The sequence below is a fragment of the Alosa sapidissima genome, chromosome 13 (genome assembly GCF_018492685.1).
Source record: "Alosa sapidissima isolate fAloSap1 chromosome 13, fAloSap1.pri, whole genome shotgun sequence".
Taxonomy (NCBI): Eukaryota; Metazoa; Chordata; class Actinopteri; order Clupeiformes; family Clupeidae; genus Alosa; species Alosa sapidissima.
In genome coordinates, this window is record NC_055969.1 from 16918578 (window position 1) to 16942058 (window position 23481).

At 43.2% G+C, this 23481-nt stretch overlaps 1 protein-coding gene across 2 annotated transcripts; it reads right to left on the reverse strand.

Moving 5' to 3' along the window:
- Nucleotides 1-671: 671 nt before the first annotated feature.
- Nucleotides 672-23361, reverse strand: ssh1b (slingshot protein phosphatase 1b). Of its 2 annotated transcripts, XM_042058560.1 has the most exons (15): nt 22721-23361; nt 20850-20887; nt 17863-17969; nt 16504-16568; nt 15964-16085; nt 15540-15608; nt 15000-15065; nt 12700-12894; nt 11995-12088; nt 9828-9956; nt 9592-9638; nt 9262-9408; nt 8717-8917; nt 7556-8210; nt 672-5232 (listed from the first exon to the last, which is right to left on the reverse strand). In XM_042058560.1, exons 1-15 carry the CDS (start codon nt 22799-22801, stop codon nt 3940-3942), a joined length of 3309 nt encoding a protein of 1102 aa, XP_041914494.1. In that variant the 5' UTR covers nt 22802-23361; the 3' UTR covers nt 672-3939. The 2 variants fall into 2 exon arrangements, with proteins under 2 accessions (XP_041914494.1, XP_041914495.1); XM_042058561.1 differs by lacking the exons at nt 20850-20887; nt 22721-23361 and adding an exon at nt 19439-20282.
- Between the last annotated feature and the right edge of the window lie 120 nt (nt 23362-23481).

The window sequence follows — 23481 nt, forward strand, 5'->3', positions numbered from 1 at the left end:
AACACAGTTTCAACCAGCTTATACAAGCCATATGCCTACTCCATACTGGCTGTTCTGAGTGTCATACTTCTATACACTATGAACTGATCTGCATTACCTTACAACAGAAACATAATCAAAAACACCAAAATGTTAAAGCAAAAAGTTTCAGTACCTGTCTGCTGTCCTTGCGAGGTCAGTACCCCAAAATAAATGCACTATATGATGATCCTAAACTGCTAATCAGTCATTGTCTTTCTCTCAGGCAATGTCCCGTGTTAAGAGAGAATACTCACCCAGGCTTGGTGGATATATTCCTGCCTTCGCCTCTAGCAGTTTCTGGACCACAGAGACTCCTGTGTGAGCTAAGCCTGTGTCTGATAAGCTCCCAGACTCTTCCTACCGTCCCCGTGATGTGAATGACCACATTTCCCTAATTCAATAACTGTTGCCCGGTACGCGCATTTAGTTCACCCAACACACACAGAGACAAAGACTCAGCAAAACCTATGCTGGACACAGAAGACAACCAGAGAGCAGGATCGCGTCCCTTCCCCATGTCATTTCCCACTTAGTAGCCTATTTAATCTCAGCACAATGGTGCTAATATTTTAGAGAAATTGCAGAGTTGAAATTAAATGGAATGGCTGTAGTCTACCGACAGTATCGTACAGACAAAGTTGGACAGCTGATGCATAAAGGATACTGTTTATTTCAGTCATACACAGTACAGTACAGAATGTCAACAAAATGTAAAAAAAAGAAACCCATTTTCAACGTAGTCAATGTACAGTGTGGTAATACAAAAAAGTCACAGCTTAAATAAAAAAGTTAATGTTAACAAAAAGTGAAGTCACTTAAAGCAAGCTTATTTTGCTTTTTGATTTCTTTCACGCTTGCATACCATTTAAGAAATTAAAAAAAACAAAACAAAACAAAAAAAGGATTTTTTTTCTTTTCATTTAAGCTGCGATTGCCATATGTCAACACCAAAGTGTGTCACAAACCTGCAAGGTATTCCACAAAGCTGGTGTTCTGAGTTATCGAGCTATCTGTACAGAGGAAAGAAAACCCAAATGGCACTTTTCACCCCTTAGGTTTCCACGGTGGAAAATTAATCTGGGTAGCTCATGAAAGAAAGCTAACTTTGTGAAATACCTCCTGCACTTTTGGCATGAATGATTTGTCAGTCTCACCTCTTTCTCTCACTCTCTCTCTCTCTCTCTCTCTCTCTTTCTCAGCTAAGGTGCAGTTAACTTGGGTGTTGGATTGTCAGACAAGATAGGCCAATGACCCAACTGTCTGGAATTTGAATCTCCAAACAATCAAACAATGACATACACATGCTCTCCAAAATACCCCTTACCAAAAGAGGACTTTGGTCTAAACAATGTCAAAATATAAGCAACAGTCTATCCTGTGTGTGTGTGTGCGCGTGTGTGCATACACAAGTGTGGGGTGGGGAAGAGGGGTGTCGTAAATTATCTCAATCGTTGGCAGCCATGCTTAATGCTAGTTTGGGTGGGTTCACAAATCTTGTGACTTTTTTTCTTTTTTCCTTTTTTTCTTAAAGAGAGAGAGAACACTGTAAGCAGAAGGATGGCAAGAAGCAAGTGCATAACAAAAGAAGCAGAGACCGCTTTGGAGTGCACAAAGCTACCAACACAACGCAATGGCTTGATGGCCAGACATAAGGCACTTATGCATAAATGTGACATAAGCCGTAATGGAGATAGCGACAATCCTTCAGTACACTGACTGCAAACATGGAGCAGACCCAAGAGAGGCCACACATATGCTAAAGATTCAGAAGCTGATATACTCAAAAGCTGGCATGGCATGGCAAATGGGGTTGTGCATCATATAATCATCATACGACATCTTAGTTCTGTCACATGACAGTTGATAACTGTTCACATGGGTTAGGGTTAAAAGGTTGCACCAGAATTTTCTATTCAATGGCTAAGAGACATAATGCTTTACACAGTATAAACAGAAGTGAGTAGCCTGCATCCCTGTGAAATATCACTTGAATGTCAAATAGACACCCCACAACTGTTGATGGTTAATAATACAATTATTGAGAGGATTGACTATAGTGAATATAAAGTTGTAGTTTTAAATTTCACAAAAGAGCAAATTCTCTATACCGTTCCGCAATGCAATTACTGAATTTGTGAAATTGTGATGCAATTTTGGATCATTTGCCATTTAAGAAATACTGCACAGTGGCGTACTCACTTCTGTTGTTATTTACTGTATATTATTGGCAAAAATGTCCTGATCCTACCACTAAGTGTAGAGAATGGCTTGGTTTATGGCCTTGGGGGGAAACCCATCAATCAAAGCTTTTATTTTAGGCAACAACAGTTGACAAAATGATAATTGTGGAGTCATTTTCTGCTTTCTGATTTTGGCCTGTAATAATAAAAAAATGTAATCTGTCTACAGAAAATGACAGAAAAATGGAAATAGTGAAGTAATGCTACTTAAAACACGCAAAAAATATAACCAGATCACAGTCAAAAAGATCTGATTTGAAGACAATAAGTGATTTGATTTCCTTCTCACAGGTATGTATGGTCCAGGCATGGCACACATGCACACACCCACACAATCTGAACACCTTTCAGTCTTTAGTTTTCCATGGCTTTCCCATTGCACCTAAGCATTCACAGTACCAGTGGCATCTCTCTCCGAAGCTTCTTTAAACAAACTATGAGCATACGACTAGGTACCATACGTAAACAGTGTTAAGTTGCATACAGGTGTTCTGATACATATATTAAATAATACAATCTGTTTATCTAATAAATAAACACAACAATAAATACAAAGCAGGAGAAAACAAAAATCTGGAGTAAAAAGGGTTACGATTAACTTAAGTCTGTGCTTTTGGAAACTTCTCAGAACTTAACTTGTTTTTTTTTTCTAGCCAAGACCAAATGTTGCACTGTCGGCATTTTTCACGACTAAGGTCAAAGCGCGAGAGTATATGGCGAGATGGACATTCATCTTAAAACAGACACGTTACATTTGTTCTCTAGCTCCAGTCCTTTGCCGCCACTAAGTTTCCTGGCCTGGGTAACTCACATGCCTTGTTCCTCTTGTTCTTTTTAAATGTGCAGCTTTTGCACAACACAGGCAGTATTTTTGTGCCGTAAACGGCCGCAGGTAAATTACATTAAGGGTCTCTGTGGGATGTGAGGAGACACTGTTGGAAGCCCCGGGCTTGTTGTGCGGTCTGACGCTTGAACTGAAGGAGGAAGTACAGCCGGGGGATTACATAATGCTCCGCACTTCCTCCCATGACCGCTCGACCACATGGTTAAGAAGTGCTGTGGGCCAATGCCGTTTGACTGTGACGCACACACCAAACGGTACCACAGATCTAAGAAAAGAGGAGAATTAGAAAAGACAAAACATACACGGAGCTAAGTGCTCCTCTGGGGAGGTGGGGGCGGGGTTGGGTACTGGTGAAACAGTGATCAAATTAAGTGTCAATCAATCTTTTTTTCCTCAGCTCCTCAGCACCCGACAACATGAGCATCAGGAGTCGCTGAAAGCTCAGAGAAAGTCAGTTTTCCATGGCGTCCACTACAGCCACACTCAGCCCTGTAGTGTGAAGTGTAAAGGTAATTGAAGGCTGACAAGCTGGATTGTCTTGATGTGTGTGGGACTGAGGACTGGAAGCAGGTGACCGGATTTTGTATTTTGGAAGGTTCATAATATGGGGGCACCAATATGACCAAAGGTCATCGTTAAATACCAGTGTATAACAGTACTGTCAGAATCCAGAAGTCAGGGGGGGTCCAGTCTGCTCAATTAAAGAAGACTGAAGCCCATCGAGGTTATCTTGATCTAGTTCGTGATTGTTTCGTTGAACGTTTTCAAACAGTAACTGGGACCTGCTGTTTTGAAAATGAGAGGAAAGAAAGAGAGAGAGAGAGAGAGAGAGAGTCAGCTTTGAGGTACCCCAGACTGGGACTTGGCCAGAATGGGGCGGAGAGCAGGGTAATGGGGCGTCTGCTCCCCGCCGCTGAAGTCGGACAGCTGGGAGGAGGGGGGTGATGAGAGGTCCTGGGTGGAGAGGGTGAGGTCTCCCAGCTTGGCTAGGGAGTTGGAACGTTTGAGGGGGGAGGGGATGGTAAGCCCCGCAAGCCGCATGCGCGTCTCGATCTCCTGTGCCCGCTGCCTCACCAGCCCCGGCTGACCTCCCCGCACGCTGGCGAGGCTGGAAAGGCTGTCGCTGCTGGAGCTGCGGGTCAGGGAGCACCCGAGTGGAGAGGAGGGCAGGAGCGCTCCGCCTGGTGAAAGAACCGGAGTCTCCAAAGCTTGGGCACTGACAACGCCGATGCTGCCACTGCCGGCGTCCACTTCCATCTCCTCCACAGGCCCAGGGGGCGCTGTCTGCTCCCCAGTCCTAACGACGTCCATCAGCTCGGGCTGGGTTTCTCGGGGGAGGGCATCCTCTAGAGGCAGGCTGGAGAGTTGCTCCAGACGCTGCCGCACCAGGCCAGTGGTCAGCGCCGCATGTCCCGACGAGTCCTTCTCATGCAGCTCTGCCGCTGGCGTCAACGCGAGGGCATCCTGGTGCAGCTCTGCGACTGGCCTCATAGACAGGGCCTCCTGGTGCAGCTCCACGACTGGCCTCTCTCCACTGTCCAGACTCAGCTGGAGCAGCGTCAGCTCGCTGATGGCCCCTGTGTTAGCCGCCGCTCCTCCTTGCCGTCCTCTTCGCTTCTCTTCCGCCTCCTCTTCTTCCTCTTCCTCCTGCAGCTCCTCCAGGTCCTCCGCCTCCAGGGGGCGCTGCAGGTCCCGCTGGAGCTCCTCGCAGCTCATGGGCGAAACCAGCTGCTGACGGTACGCTTCCAGGCTCGCCATCGGGAGAGGGGCCATTCCGGGGAGAGCGCGACTGGCACAACGAGGGCATCGGCCGCAGCGACACAAGTGGTTGCAGGGGGGCTGGGCGGGAGGGGGACGGGAGCTGGCCGTTGGTATCTGAAGCATGTGGGCAGAGGAGGAGGAGGAGGGTGAGGGGCGCGTGGTTGAAGGGGCGAAGGGGTTGGCCGCCGCTGCCCGCGGGGGCTCGATGGATATGGTGGGAAGCGCGGAGTGGCGTGGGGGATTAAGGCGGTGGGTGCGCCCCCCGGCCAAGCGCTCGCATCGCCGATTCGACGGCAGGCGCAGACAGTCCCGGCACGACTGGTAAGAGGGCTTCACCTTGTAAGGGTTTCTGATGCTAGCACTGTCCTAAACAGAGGAAGACACACGGAGACAAATGTATGGTCAGGGTTGTGTTTGTTCCAGTGCAAAAGACAAGGAAATGACATACCACACACTGAAACAATATCAATCATATCTATCATATCTAACAAATCCCCAAAAAATCCCAGCATGACTGATATTTAAAAAATAAGTAGACTATAAATAAAATATTTTGCAAGTGTGCATTTTGTTCCAATATCTGTACGTAGGATCATGTTGTAGCTTTCAAATAAATATTTCCTATTGCAATTCTATGCATACTCTTGCATATTGATGGCTTGCATGCATGTTCAGAAAGAGCAAATATGAACTGCTCACAGAATAACCAGAGAAAAATGTCAACAGAAAAACCTTCCCCTTAACTGGAATGTTAAGAAAAACAATAAACTAGCATTTCTTGCATTCTTTGAATCAAAAATAATAAACCTTTCACCATTGAGCACTTCAGTACTTGTTAAATTCCTGAGCTTCTTGCAGCCTCTCAGCTTTTGACATTTCTAATGTTGCCCTGGCCTCTCCACTTATGCCCCTATGTGTTGAAAAGGTAGCCTTGATGGCCTTTTTGGCTGTTTGGGCTGTTACATGTTGGGGTGGTACCGCAAAAAATATAACCTCTTGGGGTGGTACCGTAAAAAATGAGAGGAGTTTCTATGTCAAAATTAGGGATGGGCATTCGATTAAATTTTCTTAGTCAATCGTTGGGAGAATTAACGATCGACTATCGATTAATCATTAATATTTCTAGGCCTATATTAAAATTAATTATTTATTTAACTTTTTATACATTTAAAAATGCAATGAAAATACAAAAATACAGCTTGTTTTTCCTCGATGAGATCTTTATCACAAGAAAAATAACTTGTGGCAGTTAAACTGGACGTTTGGTTAGGCTAAATTTGAAGATATTAAGCGCTGCGGTGCTCTAAAGCAGCGGAATGCCGCCGAGCCGGCGTTCAGATTAAACAGAGACCCTCGTTTGTTCCAAATTAATAAATTATAAAAAAAGAATCATGTTAAAAAATAACTTAACCAAAAACATAATAATGCTTAGATCTGACAGGTTTTGTCAAAATGTCACTCAAAACTATGGAGTCGAGAAAGAGGGTGAGAGATTAGCCTATAACAATTAATTAGGCTATTTAACAAAGCCTCATAAAAAAAATAACTGCTGTAAATCCTCAAATTATGGCCGGGGTCTTTTATTTACTTAGGCTGCGCAAAGCATAGGGCTTTATTTGGGGCAGACGTAGGCTATATTGAGCAGGCCTTTATTTCTACATGCGTTTTATTATGAGACGTATTTCGTTTGGAGCGCATACTGCTATGAAAAGCAGAAGATTTTCCGTTTGGTTTGGGATTTAATTTACTTTTGGGCAGTTTGATTATATTCCTCAATGTTGGGACTGATGAGCACTGAAATCTGGGAGGTATTTGATGGCTCACTATTACATTTCATGTAGTTGAAAGAGTCGAGATTTTCACTCGCTGTTTATTGCAAGACAAGGCAGCCGCTTTCATTCATTCAAAACGTGCGCTGTGCTGTATTGGAAACCTTATTGCGTAGCCTGAATTGCATGATTTACTTTATTAAATTCATAGGCTGTAATGCCTCCAGTTGCGGCAACAATTGTGTTTAAATGTAGTAGTAGCCTAGGCCTATTGCTTCAGCCTGCAAGCTCAGACGGCAAGCGACTGAGCTTGAGAGCGACGTGTTGGAGACTAACCAACCAACCAACCAACCAACAATATAAAATATTAAGAGCTCTTATTTCATTGAGTTGAATCGAAACAATGTCTTCTATTGCTCGTGCACTGATAGTGATAGGCAATTTTTAGGCTACATCGCAGTGTTTGCAGTGAACTAACGTTATCGTTTTTTAAACGATAAAATATTCCCACGCCACACTTCACCGTGAACTCTTCATAAATCAAAACGGAAACTTGTAGGTAAGTGAGTAGCCTATAGCATCAAATATTGTCCGCGGGTGTTGCAATGTTTAATTGCTGCCACACAGTGATTCATTTAATTGCTTCAAGACACACTATGTAACGCAACCTGCATTAGTTTAATCGACAACAAATTAACGTGATCGACGAAATTCTTAATGATCAACTATCGATCGTTGATTAATTACCGGTATGCCCATCCCTAGTCAAAATTATGGCCTGTTCTGCACTAGTACTGATGATATGGCATGGAATGGCAAAAAGCCCATAGACTTCCGATGGGTTGTTCAAGGTGACATGCAAGACAGTCAAACATCATTAAATAGTAATTGGCTGAAATCAATCTGGAGGACCCACTCACGTCAAAGGTAGGTGGGCAGCTGCGCTTGTTGGCGAGGCGGTTACTGTTATTGGCATTCTCGTTGTTGAAGCGGTTCAGGTTGGACAGCGAGGTCCCCGACGCAGAACGAGACACAGCGCCGCCATCCTCGCCCGCTGCGCCACTGGCGAGCGCCGCCATCTCGGCCTCCTCCTTTTGCGCCTCCTCCTCGTCCTCCTCCTCCACCGTGCTGAACTCCAGCCGCAGACGCATGTCCTCCAGTGGCTCCAGCCGGCCACAGGTCTGCGCCGCTGTCCCCTCGCCAAGCGGCGGGCCCAGCGTGGGCGTGGGGAAGCCGTCGTCGTCGAGCAGCGCGTCGCGCTCCACGTCCTCGATCTCGATGAAGACGCGATCGAGGCCCAGCAGGGGCGGGCCCCGCACCGGCGTCGAGGGCTCGCTGTCCAGAGCCGTGTCCGAGAGCCGGCGGAAGTAGTAGTTGTAGTTCAGCTGGTCCAGCGGCGCCATCTCCACCGCTCCTCCTCCTCCGCCACCGCCACAGCAGTGGGGAGACGCGGACGCAGCGCCTCCCTCCCGCAGCCACTCCTCCCCCTCCCCGGGCTCCCCCTCCGGGCCGCCACCCTCAGGCATCTCATCACCCCCTCCCTCAGGATGCCACAGCTTATTGTGCCTTTGTTTGCTGAAGAGCAAAAAAACAGGAGGAAAAGGAATAAGGAGACAGAGCAAAAGAAATGTACAGTGGTCACTTGCTGTTGTACACACTCATCATCGATCAGTTTTGTTACATGCTTTTGTTACATCGGTTACAATGATTAACCATGCCAAACTTTCAACATGTGATGTTGCATAAAATCAATGAATCCAAGGCTGTTGTGAAAACATTAAAAGATAAAATCATTTAATTCTGCAGAACACTGGTCGAAAGCCAAAAACTCACTTTAAACTCACTAAAACTTTAGAGTGATTATTTGTGCAGTAATTATTTGAGGTACTCAAATTTTAATACTTAGATACTGGGCCTCTGACATTGAGGCACTGGAACTCTGATGCTAAGGTACTGAAACTCCGATACTGAGGTACTAGTTCTCGGACGCTAAGGTGCTGGAACTCTGACGCTGAGGTAATGGAACCCTGACGCTAAGGTCCAGGAACCCTGCCGCTTAGGTACTGGACGTCTGCCCTCACCTGGCATCCAGGATGCCCTCGTACTCTGCCAGTTGTCTCATGAAGCCAGAGTTGGGGCAGGCGATGCTCCTCTTCTGTTTGACAAAGTTTAACGCCTTCTCAAGGGACCAGCCGTACTCCTTCATGGCGTAAGCAATCACCGTCGAAGCTGATCGACTCACACCCATTTTACAGTGTACCAGACACTTCGACTGATTTTTCCTGCAAACAACATGCACACACACGCACGCACACGCATACACCCACACACACACTTCAGCTCTAAAATCCATTTTCCTTTAAAAATATTCAGTAAAAGCACACCATGCCAACAGCCATATACTTAATTTAAAAACATTCTATGCTTGCAATATCATGAGCCACAACAATGAGCATAAATGTTCATCAATGGTGTGTGAACAGCATTAGCAGATTTTATACCACCTCTGAAATATCATTGATACTCTCATTGATACATTTTACACTGCAACAGGCCTTACATGCAAGGTTCTGATTCTGTGTGTATACTATTATATAGAGTATAATCTGAAAGCCTGTGAACTTACTTGGCTCTGACAATGAAGTTGTAGGTGTCGTTCCAATGAGCCAGCAGATCAGTTGCCTCCTCGTCGTAAACTCGTACATTATGATATGCAAATGTACCGGGAAAGAAGTTGTCAATCTCCCTGGTGACATTAAGGATGTATCCAACCCTAAATCCAAAACAAGGAAAAATGCATTGGATGCAATTCAGAAAAAAATGAATTAACAATATCATGTCACTTATGAAAAGTCTGTATTGTTATTCTTTCAGAATGAGAATCCATTTTGAATGTGTCTGTTTAAGTGCAAGTTTTAATGTGGACTCCAGAGTGACTTCAGGATTTGTAACATACCCCAACTCTCGCAGCTCTTCCAAATTAGAGGCATTCCATTCAGAGCCCTAGAAGAGAGGTTATCACCACAGATGAGTACTGATAAAAACTAAATATGTGTCCTAATAGATCAGAAAAGAACAGTACCCCACCAGGGATGGATTACTGCACAGGCCTAGGCTTAACATGTTATCATGTAAGACAGTGAGACAACAGGCTTAACATGTTATCATGTAAGACCATGTGAGACATCTCACCAAGTAGAGATGGTCAAATATAAGTGTGGCTTTGTCCATCTGGCCCAGGATGAGTAACATCTCGTTGTCAATGAACTCCTTGTACTCCGTGAGGTTACAGCTCATATGCTGTTCTAACTCGTTGCGAATCTGAAGGGAGAATGAGAGAAATTTTGCCTTACCATGTTTTTACAAGGCCTGACAGGGCTTTTTAAAGTAGGTGCATTGTGGCACATATGCTTCATAAACAAAGATATTTTATAAACAATCACAATGATATGACAAACCTTCATCACAATGTCCATTTCATAGAGACATATGACAATTTGGCTTATTTACAATATATACCAAATACTTCATCATAGCATATACAGTACTTCAAGATGATCTTAGTTATTATGACCGCCGCGCAGCGAAGCGGCGGTCATATAGGTTTAGTCAGATTTTTTTTTCTTCTTTTTTTTTTCTTTTTCGCATGTCCAAATTTCCATCAAGGATTCCCGGGATACTGAAAGACCGGGGTAGACGAAACTTGGTGGGCATGTAACCCCACATGGATAGCATGGAACCATCGTTTTTCGTTTTGATTTGTAGCCCCCCCGCTGGACTGCACCCCCCGAAAGGAGGGTAGGGCAGACACAGTTTTCTGTGAATATCTCGAGAACCGTAAGGTTTAGGAGGACCATTTTTTTTGTATGTTGATCTCAAGGGGCCATGTCAACCCATTCCATAACCACTCACTTCATGTATAGCGCCACCTAGTTAAACACAAAAAAGTAAAAATGAGGTGTTGTAATCGCAGGTATCTGTGACCTAACATAGTCAAAACTGCACGAAATTGGAAGTGTAGGATCATTATGACACCCTTTAAATGCACGCCAAGTTTCGTGGAATTCCGTTCATGGGGGGCCACACAATAAATTAATTTATGTTACTATACACCAACTGGCCTGTAGGTGGCCGGAGACAGTTTTCTGTGAATATCTCGAGAACCGTAGTGCCTAGGAGGTCCACCTTTTTTTGTATGTTGGTCTTAAGGGGGCATGTCAACCCATCCCATTACCACTTATTTCATGTATAGCGCCACCTAGTTAAAAATTAAAAAGCAAAAAATGAGGTGTTTTCATCACAATATCTCTGGCTGACATGGTCAAAACTGCACGAAATTGAAAGTGTAGGATCATTATGACACCCTCCGAATGCATGCCAAGTTTTGTGAACTTTCGTTCATGGGGGGCCTTACGATAAAATAATTTATGTGTACATTTAGTGACCGTATACCAACAAGGATTCCCGGGACACTGAAAGACCGGGGTACACGAAACTTGGTGGGCATGTAACCCCACATGGATAGCATGGAACTATCGTTTTTCGTTTTGATCTGTAGCCCCCCCGCTGTACTGGACCCCCCGAAAGGAGGGTAGGGCAGACACAGTTTTCTGTGAATATCTTGAGAACCGTAGGGCCTAGGATGACCAATTTTTTCCGTATGTTTGCCTCCAGGGGTCACGTTAACCCATTCCATGTGCACACATGTGCATAAACAGACACGCACACACATACATTCACAGTAATCATACGTATGACACATACTCACACAGTAGACATATGTACGCATGCATGCACATGCACAAACACACATACGCAGGTAAACACACAAGCACGCACACACACACACACACACACACACACACACACACACACACACACACACACACACACACACACACACACATAAACATAAACATGTACACGCACACATGCACACAATTCAAGAATTTCTCAGAATTATGAACAGGCAAGATGGGGGTGGGGTTGTATAAAATGAATTTTACATGTGAAATCTATGAACTAATCATGTTTTGGTACTTGTTGTCTAGCAGATACCAGTGAGAATTGAGTGTGGATAATGCAATTTAGTGAGACAGTTAGAATCATATAGGCCTTTCAGTGTGATTTATTTTTGTGGAAAAAATGTGCTGGACTGGGCGGCGGTCATATTTTGTACCGCTCGGCGGTACATCTAGTTTTTGTAGGGATAACAGAAATGTGTATTCTCATCAGTACAGCAATTTAGATCAGATCTGGCAGGATTTTATAGCATTTTGTAGATCTGACACAATCACTTATCTTTTTTTAAATCTGGCATGATTTGATAGTATTTTGTAGATCTGACACAATCACTTACCTCCTTTGAGGTGACATTCTCCAGATCCTGGAACATCATGACAGTGCGTAATTTGGACTTGATAAGACACTCGGTTCGCTCTCTCTCCGTCGGCCTTGCCAACATACACACACACACACATACACACACACACAAGCGCATGCGGTCATAACAAGGCCAGCATATCTCGAGTGTATTTCTATTTTTACTATGCTTGAGGGTTTATCATTGTGCATGTAGGCCACAGAGGGGACATTTAGTCAAGTTTACAGAGACTTATTGAAAAGAGTATATTCAAAACTATCCATGGTGTTGTGTAACATTCAAGAAAAAAATTCAAGGCCTGATAAATGCTACAAAATATTAGACCTCAAGCCCCCTTTTAGAATTGTAGGCAAAAACATGAAAGGGTGACATAATTTAATAGAGGATAAGACTCACTCTACGGGTTCTAATTTAAATACTGTAGTGGGCAAAGTGCAAAGTCCAACGTCTAACAAAAGCTTATCTAATAACAAAGCAAAATCTATTTGCTAATTCAATACAATGAGCAAGATCCGAAGCACAAACATTAGTGGATTAACCTAGCTCAATGCTTCCACATGCCACATGACAGTTTTAGTTCGGGCACACGACACTTTACTCATTGGATGACTTGGATGACAGGACACTTTACCCCTCCGTTAAATGAGGGGTCTAGGAGTGAGTGCGATGACGACTGGCTACCTGTCAGTGAACATGGTGGGCGAGTCAGGCCGAGTGGTCTCCAGGTCGCTCATGGCATTCCATTCGTTGATGCAGCTCTGCTCTGAGGAGATGCAGCTCTCGTAGTAGCCTGTCCAGGTGAGCGCCATCCCGCCAGGGAAGTAGTTGTACCTGCGTGACACCTCGCAGGCTTTGTGTAAGACCTGCAGGGCGGACCTGGACACAACCACACACACACACACACACACACACACACACACACACACACACACACACACACACACCTTTAAAGTGAGGCCTTTGTGGTTTACTGTTCTTCACAACAACACTAATTTATATTTAGTCTACTCCCTTCTAATATGACTGCACTATTACTGAAGGAAATGTCCCAAAGTTATCTTTTTGAGTTAATCTCTTCTGTGGAATGAAATGGCAGCCCCAATATAAAACAGCTGATTCAGCTAATTTGGCTCCTAAGGAGTGAGTGAGCATCAGGGCCCGGTGAGTTAGATTGGGTCTACATATCAACACAGTGGAGAGACAGTGAAGCAGAGGGATTTGACCACTCTTAAGACATTGCAAACACACATTAACGCCTTCTGCAGAAGATGCACATTCATTTATCATTATTCATAAGAAATATTCCAGTACATATGAATGTAAATTAGAATTAAATTCAAATATTTAATATAACAAAACTTAGTTTTAATAAATTTATATTTTATTTCTGTTTTTATTTCTTCTGTAATAAACACTGCTTTTCTCAGTTTTTCTCAGTCGCTTTGGTGCTTTTCTCACATCACTATTAACATTTGCACAGCAGTTCTCAAAACAAATAGTGCAAACTGCAAAACCTAGTGGATAACCTGCAAAAGCATGTCACTTGCTCAAAATGGATAGTCCATTCCTCAAAAGCAAGTATTTATGTCAATGAAACTGCCAGTGTCATCAAAATGAGAAGTCTTGACACCATCGTTAATGAACAAGATAGTCAAATGGTTTTGTCATGTTTTCATTACGACAGTTTATGCTCTCAGTGTTTTCCCATGCAAAAAAAGGTCAGAACTCAGTGACACTACCTGAAAATGCTCAAGACAGCACTATACAGTACAGAAAACTACAGTAAAGTTACAAATTGCTGTAGTTAGGGGAGTAAGTGAGTACAAGACACTGAATATGTACGTTTCACAGTTTTACTGTATATGCTCTTTGCAATTCTACAGCATTGTGACAGAATTTGATAACTAGTTAACTAGATAACTAGGCTCAAACAATGAAATGAAGACTATTAGTTTTATTGGGAACGACTATTCAGCATCCATATGTATAGTTCATTTTGACCGACATGACATAAGCAAATGATAATGTTATAAAACAGCAGAGAATTGTATGAAAGCAACTGATACTGGGCAGCCGTGGCCTACTGGATAGCGCTTCGGACTTCGGACTAACCGGAGGGTTGCCGGTTCGAACCCCGACCAGTAGGAACGGCTGAAGTGCCCTTGAGCAAGGCACCTAACCCCTCACTGCTCCCCGAGCGCCGCTGTTGTTGCAGGCAGCTCACTGTGCCGGGATTAGTGTGTGCTTCACCTCACTGTGTGTTCACTGTGTGCTGATTCCGTGCTAATTCACGGATTGGGATAAAAGCAGAGACCAAATTTCCCTCACGGGATCAAAAGACTATATATACTTATACCTACTTATACTGATACATGTCCAAAAGCATTTGCAATTTGTTCAGAGGAAGGAGAAATTGCTACTATGATGTACACAAATGACTAAATGTTGTGGAGGTTGAACTAATAGTTATGAGAATTTTCACTCTGATCTGAGAAAAGCACCAAAGTGACTAAGAAAAACTGTAATAGAATGTAATATCATCACAGACAGTGTTTTGCTTGTAAGATATAAAATACAAAAGAATCATTGGTTTCATTTGCTGAAACAACTGCTTGAAAATTCCATCAGCAGTCCTATACTGCCACAAGAAAGAAACCAAATATGGCCACACCCGCTCCAACAGCTTATCTTACAGCAAACACCCCCTTCCCCCTCCCCTCGCTGGTGACAATGGACAGATCTGACTTCCTTCCTGCCACGGCATGTCTGCCTAGCAACCAGCAGAGGGTGCATTATCACAAATTTCTACTGTCTCCGCTCTGGCAAACCAATCAAGTCCTGCAGTGAAATCATTCGGCCTTTTTGCCTCCCCTGATTGGCCGAGGTGTTTGATATTTAAAGATTTCGGTTATTTCTGGGTCATTTCAAAATAGAACAAAGTGTACGGAAAAACAAGAGTCTGGGAAAAGTGCTCTGCTCACCACATGGCCTGGACAGACACCGGTTTGAAGACATGCAAACGTCCAGCTGTGTTCACGCTGAAGCCTCTGTGGGTGAGAAGAAATAAAACCGCAGGACATCCATGCTGGATCATGAATTATCAGATAAACGTGTCTAGTGCACTGATGAACAAAACATGAACACAGCAACACAATTCTGTCCTTAAAATGTTTTGCAGTATTAGTAGATTCATATAGTATATTTTATAAAGATAATGATTTCTATTCTATAACATATAGATTATGATTTCTATTTTTATTAGTACATGAATTATCTCTTCGACAATGTATAAAGCAAAAAAGGACAAAAATCAACTGTTTCCCTTTAAAATGCCTTTTAGTGCAACATATTTGCAACATACCACCTACAGCAGGTAATTTGATGTATTTCCGCTCAGTGATAAAAGTAGAATGATCTTGCATGCATACATGTCCAGTCATAAAATCAAAATATTACATTCCAAACCAAATTCATATAACAGATTAAACCACATTAAACAAATAACAAGATAGGGCACTCACCCATCACCATCCAAGTGTATACTGGTGTCACTCCACAAAGGCAAAACCATCCCAATGGAACAACTTTTGCTGTACAAATCCAAACATTAACGAATGAATGAATATCGATGCAGTAAAGATGATGGTTCTACCAAAGAACGTGAATCACCTAGCAGAAGCGGGCCTATGACCAACCAAGCAGTCAGAGCTTGAGACTTAGTTTAGAGAATAACTCTGAAATACCTTGTATACACCAATAATACCCTATCAATCAGTAATAAGTCTCGCGTCTCTCTTTTCAATTACAGACCTTTTGGTCTTAAAAAGAATTTGGGGTAACCCAAGTTTCTCCTCATGTCCACATCCCACATCATCAAAAAGGAAGTTTGAGTAATTTTGAAAGTGTCTTTAGAACAGAATTCTAGTTGAGTGACTTCTTCCTCACCTGTCCTTGTTTGTGAAATCCATGCCTAAAAGAATGTTTTCTTCCGTATCTTGCCTCCCATTTGTGTAAACAACGACCATGTATCGCACACGATCAGACCAGACACTTTCCAACCTGACAGCCTGAGAGAAAGACAGGCAGACAGATGGACAGACAGACAGACACAGAGAGAGAGAGAGAGAGAGCGAGCGAGAGAGAGAGAGAAAGAAGGAAAGAACGAAAAATATTACTCAAGAGAATTCTCACAAGTAATTAGAGAACCACTGTCCATTTCAGCACCACAGGGTTCTCAGTAGAGTAGAATAACGAGGCTCATCATAGCAAAATCCAGCATTTCAATTCCAAATAAAAATAAAAAATAGAATTTGAAGCTATATATACAATGACCACAGTAAATCTGAGACATCTGCAAATTGTTGATGGATATGAATTAATCTGTAAGGGGGGACACTAGGTACATACAAGTCTGCAATTGAAACAAAATATTTTAAAAGGCATCTGTTTGGTGGGATGTAATTAACAGTATAGAAGAATATTTACCAGCTTAATGCGATCCTCAGAGCGAAGGGTGTTGATCATTACCTGCAGGTGTTGTGGTAAGTCACCTGCAAGAAACACACTATGAGTACACACTGACATACTGTACATTCACAATCAAATGCATTCATTTAGCAGATGCTTCTATCCGCAACATCTTAAAGTACAATTACAAGATAGATTATTTTCAACATGTGTGTAGCATGGGATTTGAACTGATGTCCTTAGGTGCGGTCATCACCGGACTGTAATATTTGTGGAATACCCTCAGCTCTCGAAATGAGTTCTGGGTCCAACGTGCCAAAGGTCTGTGCACATAAAGCTCCCTTGCTACATTAAGTTAATTAAACAACTTATTAAGAATTGATTGGCCTGGGAGAGCAATGATTTGCAATAATTGATTTGGTCATTCCACATTCCAAAATTGCATTCTACACTATAAAACCTATTAATCTTCATCTGTCTGCTCATTTGACATATTTTTACTGGGCAACCAATGAGTAGTGTGGTGAGCATAATGGGATATATCTGGCAGGGCGATATGTTCTGGGTGATATGTGGTGTGATTACGTGCTGGGTAAGAATTGTTGGAGATTCAACTTGCCATTATTTGTCAGTATATAATTAAGTTTGAACATACAAGAATAGTATGCATATCTCTTACAACCTAGTATTCAGGGCATGACTGAACTTTGAACTGAACTAACTAACCTAACCCTCCTATCTTTAAGTTTATTTTGCCATTTTGCCAGCCTCCTTTTGTTTATGACCAAAAGGAGGCTGGACAGTGTGTTCAATCCAATTCATTACATAATATGGTAATGCGGAGATCATACATAGTGCCTTTGTCTCTTTTTTTGTTGTTGTTCAGGCTGGTCATTCTTGTCAATGACGTTCTCTATGTTTCGATTCACAGGGGAAATCAAAACTCTTCAGATCGAGTATTTGACTGATAAAAGTGTACACTTAGTGATGTAAACTCTAAAAATGCCTTGGATTTTAGGACAAGAATCAAAATCAGAGAAAAGAACCAAAATCGGCATTGGAAATTGGGGGACTCAAACAATACACTGTTGTTGTGGTAATGGCGCATGCTCTGAAGATTCGTGTTCTTTGAGCTACATCTGACTTCAATGCTATTCTTCAGTATGGCTATCAAAGCTGCATGTTAATACTTATATTATGTTATGTGGAATAACATTGTTGCATTCATTCTGCACTATATTGCAAAAAACTATCAAAAGACTATATACTGCTATTGAACAACGAATGTTTCACCAAACAGCAGTAAGTAGATCTTTTACCATGTAGAAAGCTTCAGGTGACTTGGGTGACCCACAGACGCAGGCTGAGTTGACGTACCTGCGTGTTTGTGGTGCGTAGGGGTCCTGGGTGCCTGTGTGTTGCTGTTGCCGCCCTGCTGGAGAAACAGCGCTGCCCCTTTGACCATGAAGAAGCTCTCACTGAGGCTGAAATGCAATGGACAGCGAGAACAGAAAAGATGATTACGCCATTTGGGCAGCCACCCCCCCCCCCCCCCCCACAAACACACATACACACCACCACCCCCAAAGCAGGGACAAGGACAAATGACCCTCATTTGTAAAAATGCACATGAGGACAGAATGGGGGTGAAATGGTCTGTATCGCCAGCCCTCATGTCTAATTTGCTTCGCTAATTAGAAGAGCTGCATCCTCAACTGATATGTTTGTCATTGACACCACAGTATTTGTACCCATTTGAGAACACGCCAGATGCATCAAAGGGGAAGATCCACTTTATTTCAAATGAGATTCCAGTACCAACCGACCAGGCAAGATCTTTCACTAGTTATAAAGTATCCGGCAAGTGTCTTCATAAAAACAAACAAACAGAAAAAAAACAACCTTATAAGACACAAAGGCTGATGAAAAGCTGTAGAAAGCTGTAACAGATCATTATATTCCATTTCTTTGGGTACAATTTTGGCAGATAACAAGTTAACTCTGGGTAAACCTCTTTAAATGAATGACAGGGCCTTAGGAACACGAGGCATTGTGTCTTTTTTATGCCTGGCAGCCATGACGGAAATGACTGGGAAGCGTTTACAACCCTGAGGAAATAACCGCTGTCCTGTGATCTGCAAAAAAGGTCAAAGTGGACGGATACCGAGGCCCCCGCAGCACAAAGATGGCCCTTCCTACAAGAGTACCAGCTCTGAAGGCTGAACGCCTCACAAGAACACTGAACAGAGACCGGCTTTGTTTCCTGAACTGATGACCGGCTGAAACCTCTGACACACACCAGCAAAAAGAGCATGACAAAGTGCCTTGTGTTGGCATGCAACATGGAGCGTTTTACAATCTCTTTACATTTCTAATAACGATAAGGACATAAAGATGACATTTCCCATATGCATTCTAAGAAAAGATGATTGGTAAATAATGATGCACTTCAATTGGTTGACTCTGGGAAACTTTTTGGAAATTCTTGGAATGTCGTGTCTAATGCACGTTACGTAACAACCTCTGAGAAATGCTGACAGGACATCTGTTTAGCATATGGACATGGGCTCAAACAGAAATGCCTCAGCCATAATGATTGAATGCACAACACATATACAATGCACTATTGAGAACTGTCCAAGAGTCAAAAGTTTGCATTCCATCTATCTTCTCAATCTACTTCCTAGAGCAGGTTTGTAACTGCATTTACCATAATATGACTGAAGTGTTAAACATAGCAAATCACATTTAAAATCTTTGATAACACTGAAACGACTCCCGATTAAAAGATTATGAGTATGATATCTGAGATACAATGAAAAAACATATATATATTGAGTACAAACACAACATCTGCATAAGTGATTGGCTTTGGACTTGGAACTTACGTTTGGTCAACACAAACCAAACACCATCACAACCCCCAACAGCATTGTATATTAAAGAGCCTTACAGTCTGCAGATCTCCGTCTGAGAGTGGCCGAAATAGGGCAGCACCTTCAGCATGGCTTCGTTCGGAGACTCCACCACAAGATGCATCCTGCAATTCTTATCTCGACCCTCTCCTCACACTCACTCAAGATCACAGAAGTCTCACTTTGTTTGTCTGAGTGTCTGTCTGTCTGTTTGTCCGTCTGTCTGTCTGTCTGTCTGTCTATCTATCTATCTATACGCCGATGATGAAGATGGTTGATTCTGGATGTTCGCTCAGCTGTTGTTGCTCCTGCTGTTCTGTGCTGCGCTGCTCCCCAGCCCACACGCAGTGTCAGTATTATCTCTGCCTGGCATCTAAGTCACAGACTGAGCAGCGACGCTGCGCACTCAATGCAACAACCGTTAGCCGCCAGCCCAGATCCACACACACACACACACACACACACACACACTGACAACTGACTGCTGTGCGTGTATGTATGTGTGTGTATGTGTGTGTTTGTGCATGCATGTGTGTGTGTATGTGTTTTTGTGTGGGTATACTGTGTGTGTGTGTGTGTGTGTGTGTGTGTGTGTGTTGGGTCAGGCCCATTTTGAATGTGAGATGCTAGTACGAGCGAGTCAGATCCATGCAAGACCTCCTGCCACGCTGCGTGCAAGAGAGAGAGAGAGAGAGAACACTGGAGTGGAAGGGCCATATCTCCGCACCACGTCCTGACACAGCAAACAGCAGCACCTGCCAGGCGGCCCGTTCTGATGATACTTCAAAACCAATGATCGCACAGTGTTTCATGAGAAATGAGCTAATGCACAGGATAATGTCATTTAGATCATACTGGGCATTCAGTGTACCCTGTTACAGTTCACAATAACACTTTCAAAGTGGAAGAACTAGTGCTGATTTGTCCACTTAGGCACTGTATGATCACTAAAATAAAATTGTTGCTTTTCGTTTTTGTCTTTTTCAAAATCCTGAAAAATTTAGGATGACAGAGGCATTGTCTATAGACTTAAGAAGAAGTCATAATCAGCGCTTTGCTAAATATATTCCTGATCCTGATAATAGATTCTTAGTGAAGAAAAGGCTGAATTTGTAGACCTACAGAGAAGCATGGCAGTGTGAGGCTTCCCAGAAATATTCACATGTGCTTTCAATCGCCACCAGCCATCTTCTGACCCACACTACTAAACAAAATTATTTTTAATAAAGGCTAAAGGAGATAGACAGATAGATGAATAGATAGATAGATAGATAGATAGATAGATACTTTATTGATCCCCAAGGGGAAATTCAAGGAAAACCCCTTCTACATACACATCATATCAATCAGCAAGCCACAACAACAGCAACAGATGTTTAGTGGTAACTCAGACGTAACGTCATAAGGTGGAGAGCAGCCCAATGATGAAAAGACAAGCCTTCCACTCACCTTTGATTGGCCTTTCGGTCATCGTCGCTCCCCAAATCCTGCAGGAAGAGGCAACACAAGACGGAACAGTCAGGACAATGATGTTCTGTTCTAGATTCCAAGGGCAACAGTCAAATAAGTAATCTAATATTACGCTTACCAATGGATCCTACCATCACTCCAACCAACACCATCACTAACTTACTTGATATCGTCACATAACTGCTTATGAATATGAATGAAAGTTTCACACTAGCTGACTCACACTAAGTTGTACATCACAGTGTTATGAGACTACATATGATCTTTGAGGTGATCTATAGCCTATTGAAACCTATTGATTTTCTTATTGCAACAGGTAGCCTATCATAAAGCTGAGTAGGACATTCTGTAACAGTAGTCACAAGGTGCACTAACATAAAGACATGCCACTTAGGCATGGCAAGGCAATTGTTTTCAGAGAACTGCTGACAAAGTGATTACTTTTGAGAAATTATTTTTAATTAGTCTGTTTCTAGTATTTCTTCTTGCTGCAGTAAAGCTGTGCGTAAAAGATCTTTCGGAGGTTACGGCGGCCCGAATTCTTGCCAAAGTCATAGAAGGAATATGAGCTCGACTTTTGGCTAACAGCGAGGTCCCTGTAAGTATGACATCATTGCTGCAGCGAAGTCCCCCGGGTCTGATAACATGGCAGTATGCACAGTGAGCAGCCAGCAACTATTGCACTGACGTGCCTGTTTGTGACCGTTTGTATGTGTGTGAGTGCTGCGTCATGGCATATGATGTAAAGCTACCATTAGCCTACATGGTCAACATGGGCTCCATCATAAAGTAAACTATCGTTCAACTGCCATTTCTACTTAAGCGTCACGTTTATGATTTGCGAAATTAATTTATCAGATTAACCTACCTAACAGATTAAGACCCAAATACCAAATTACAACCCATGACTTTCTATCCTAAGGTAATGCCATATCGCTGTTTATTCAAATTAAATAAGATGTTGCCCACTGAATTGAAAACATCACAAGCAACGTTCTGGTGGCGCACCCTGTTGAACGTCTGTCAATATTGCATGTGTGGCCACCCTGGATCATAATAAATAATGTAAGGTAGTGATAACTGAATATAAATCTGAGGCTTTATCTGTGCCATTAAAGCAGAAACAGACACACGTTTTGGCTCAAATAACACACTGCCGTCAGATGTGCTAAATACAAGCTATAGTCTCAATCATTGATCACGGGTGATATGAAAACAGCACCGAGCCTACAGTTTAGACTACTTCTAAAGCTGTGTAGAACTGTAATTATGATATGACTATCACTTTGTATTGTTGACATGGAAAAGAGATTTGGATTTGGATAATCCCAGCTAGTTCATGCAAAACGTAGGCTGTTGATAGAAATGTAACGTCCCAAAACGGAACTCTAAGCCATCACTCTTGCGTTATTAGGCTACATTGTATATTCAATGTATCATAACGCCATAGGTGATAACATATGCAACATTAATATCGCTTCATCAGGATACGTTACAACTTCGCCAGAAATGCATTGTTCAAGCTAGCTGGCATTGTACGATTTAATCCCTGAAATCAGATTCAGCTCTAAATGCCGACAGCAGCTAGCACTAGCCCTCTAAAAGTGCTTGTCACGGTTTTTTGTTAAAGCAGGTGCCGTCATATCAATGCACTCGAGCTGATGTATTTTAGTTATTTTGACAGCAATGGAAAACAGCACATCGCTGGGTTAAACAATCTCTATCCATCAACTCTGCATCAATGTCAGGGCCTGCCGTTAGATACCCGGTCCCTACACGCATCCACGGCGTTTCCTCCCCGGCTCTGCCTCTGTTGCCGAGTCCCTGCACGGCTTTCCGCCTCCGCTTACCTCCCCCGCGGTGCTGGCGCCGGTGCTGGCAGTGGATGCTGCACTCGGGGTGGGGGAGCGCTGCAGCGTTACCAGGGCCATGGTTGAAGTGACCTGGGGACGCGAGTCCTCGGCCAAAGGAAACCTATGTGCCCTCTGTCAAGTGAATGTCCAGTCCGTCCAGAGGAAATGATCAAGACAGCATTAAATATTTTTAGCGCCCGATTTCACCATCCCGGTAACGATAAACCCATCATCGGCTTTGGCACTTCGTGTCGTTGTTTTTCTTAAATCCCCGTGGGCATTCGCTTGATGACGCCAAAACAGTAATATCCATTATACTCGGTTTGAGTCGTAGCCTACACGTTTGCACTGTTGCGGCTGGGCTGAAGTAAACAGCTCGTATCGTCCATCACGAACCACAGAGACTAGACTGCAGCAGCGTGTGGATGTTGGATACTGGTGTGATGCCAGTGCCATGATACATTACGTCAGTCACTTAGCAAGCTATCAGAGGCGAGTGGCCAAGCCAACGCGAGTGTGAAGGTGACTTTAGCCAGAGCCTTCCTATCTGTCTCACCCGCTATCGATAGGCTGGTGTTGGTTTTTAAGCCACCTGCAACTTCTTAAATGTCAAGCCGCGGCATCGACATAACCTTTCTGCTCAAAGAGCTATGCGCTGCGCGTCATGTGTGGAGCGGTGGGGTAAACGCTGTCCATGGGCAAAAGAGCCAGAGATGATGATCGTTGTTATACTAAAATGACGAGTTAAGAATACATGA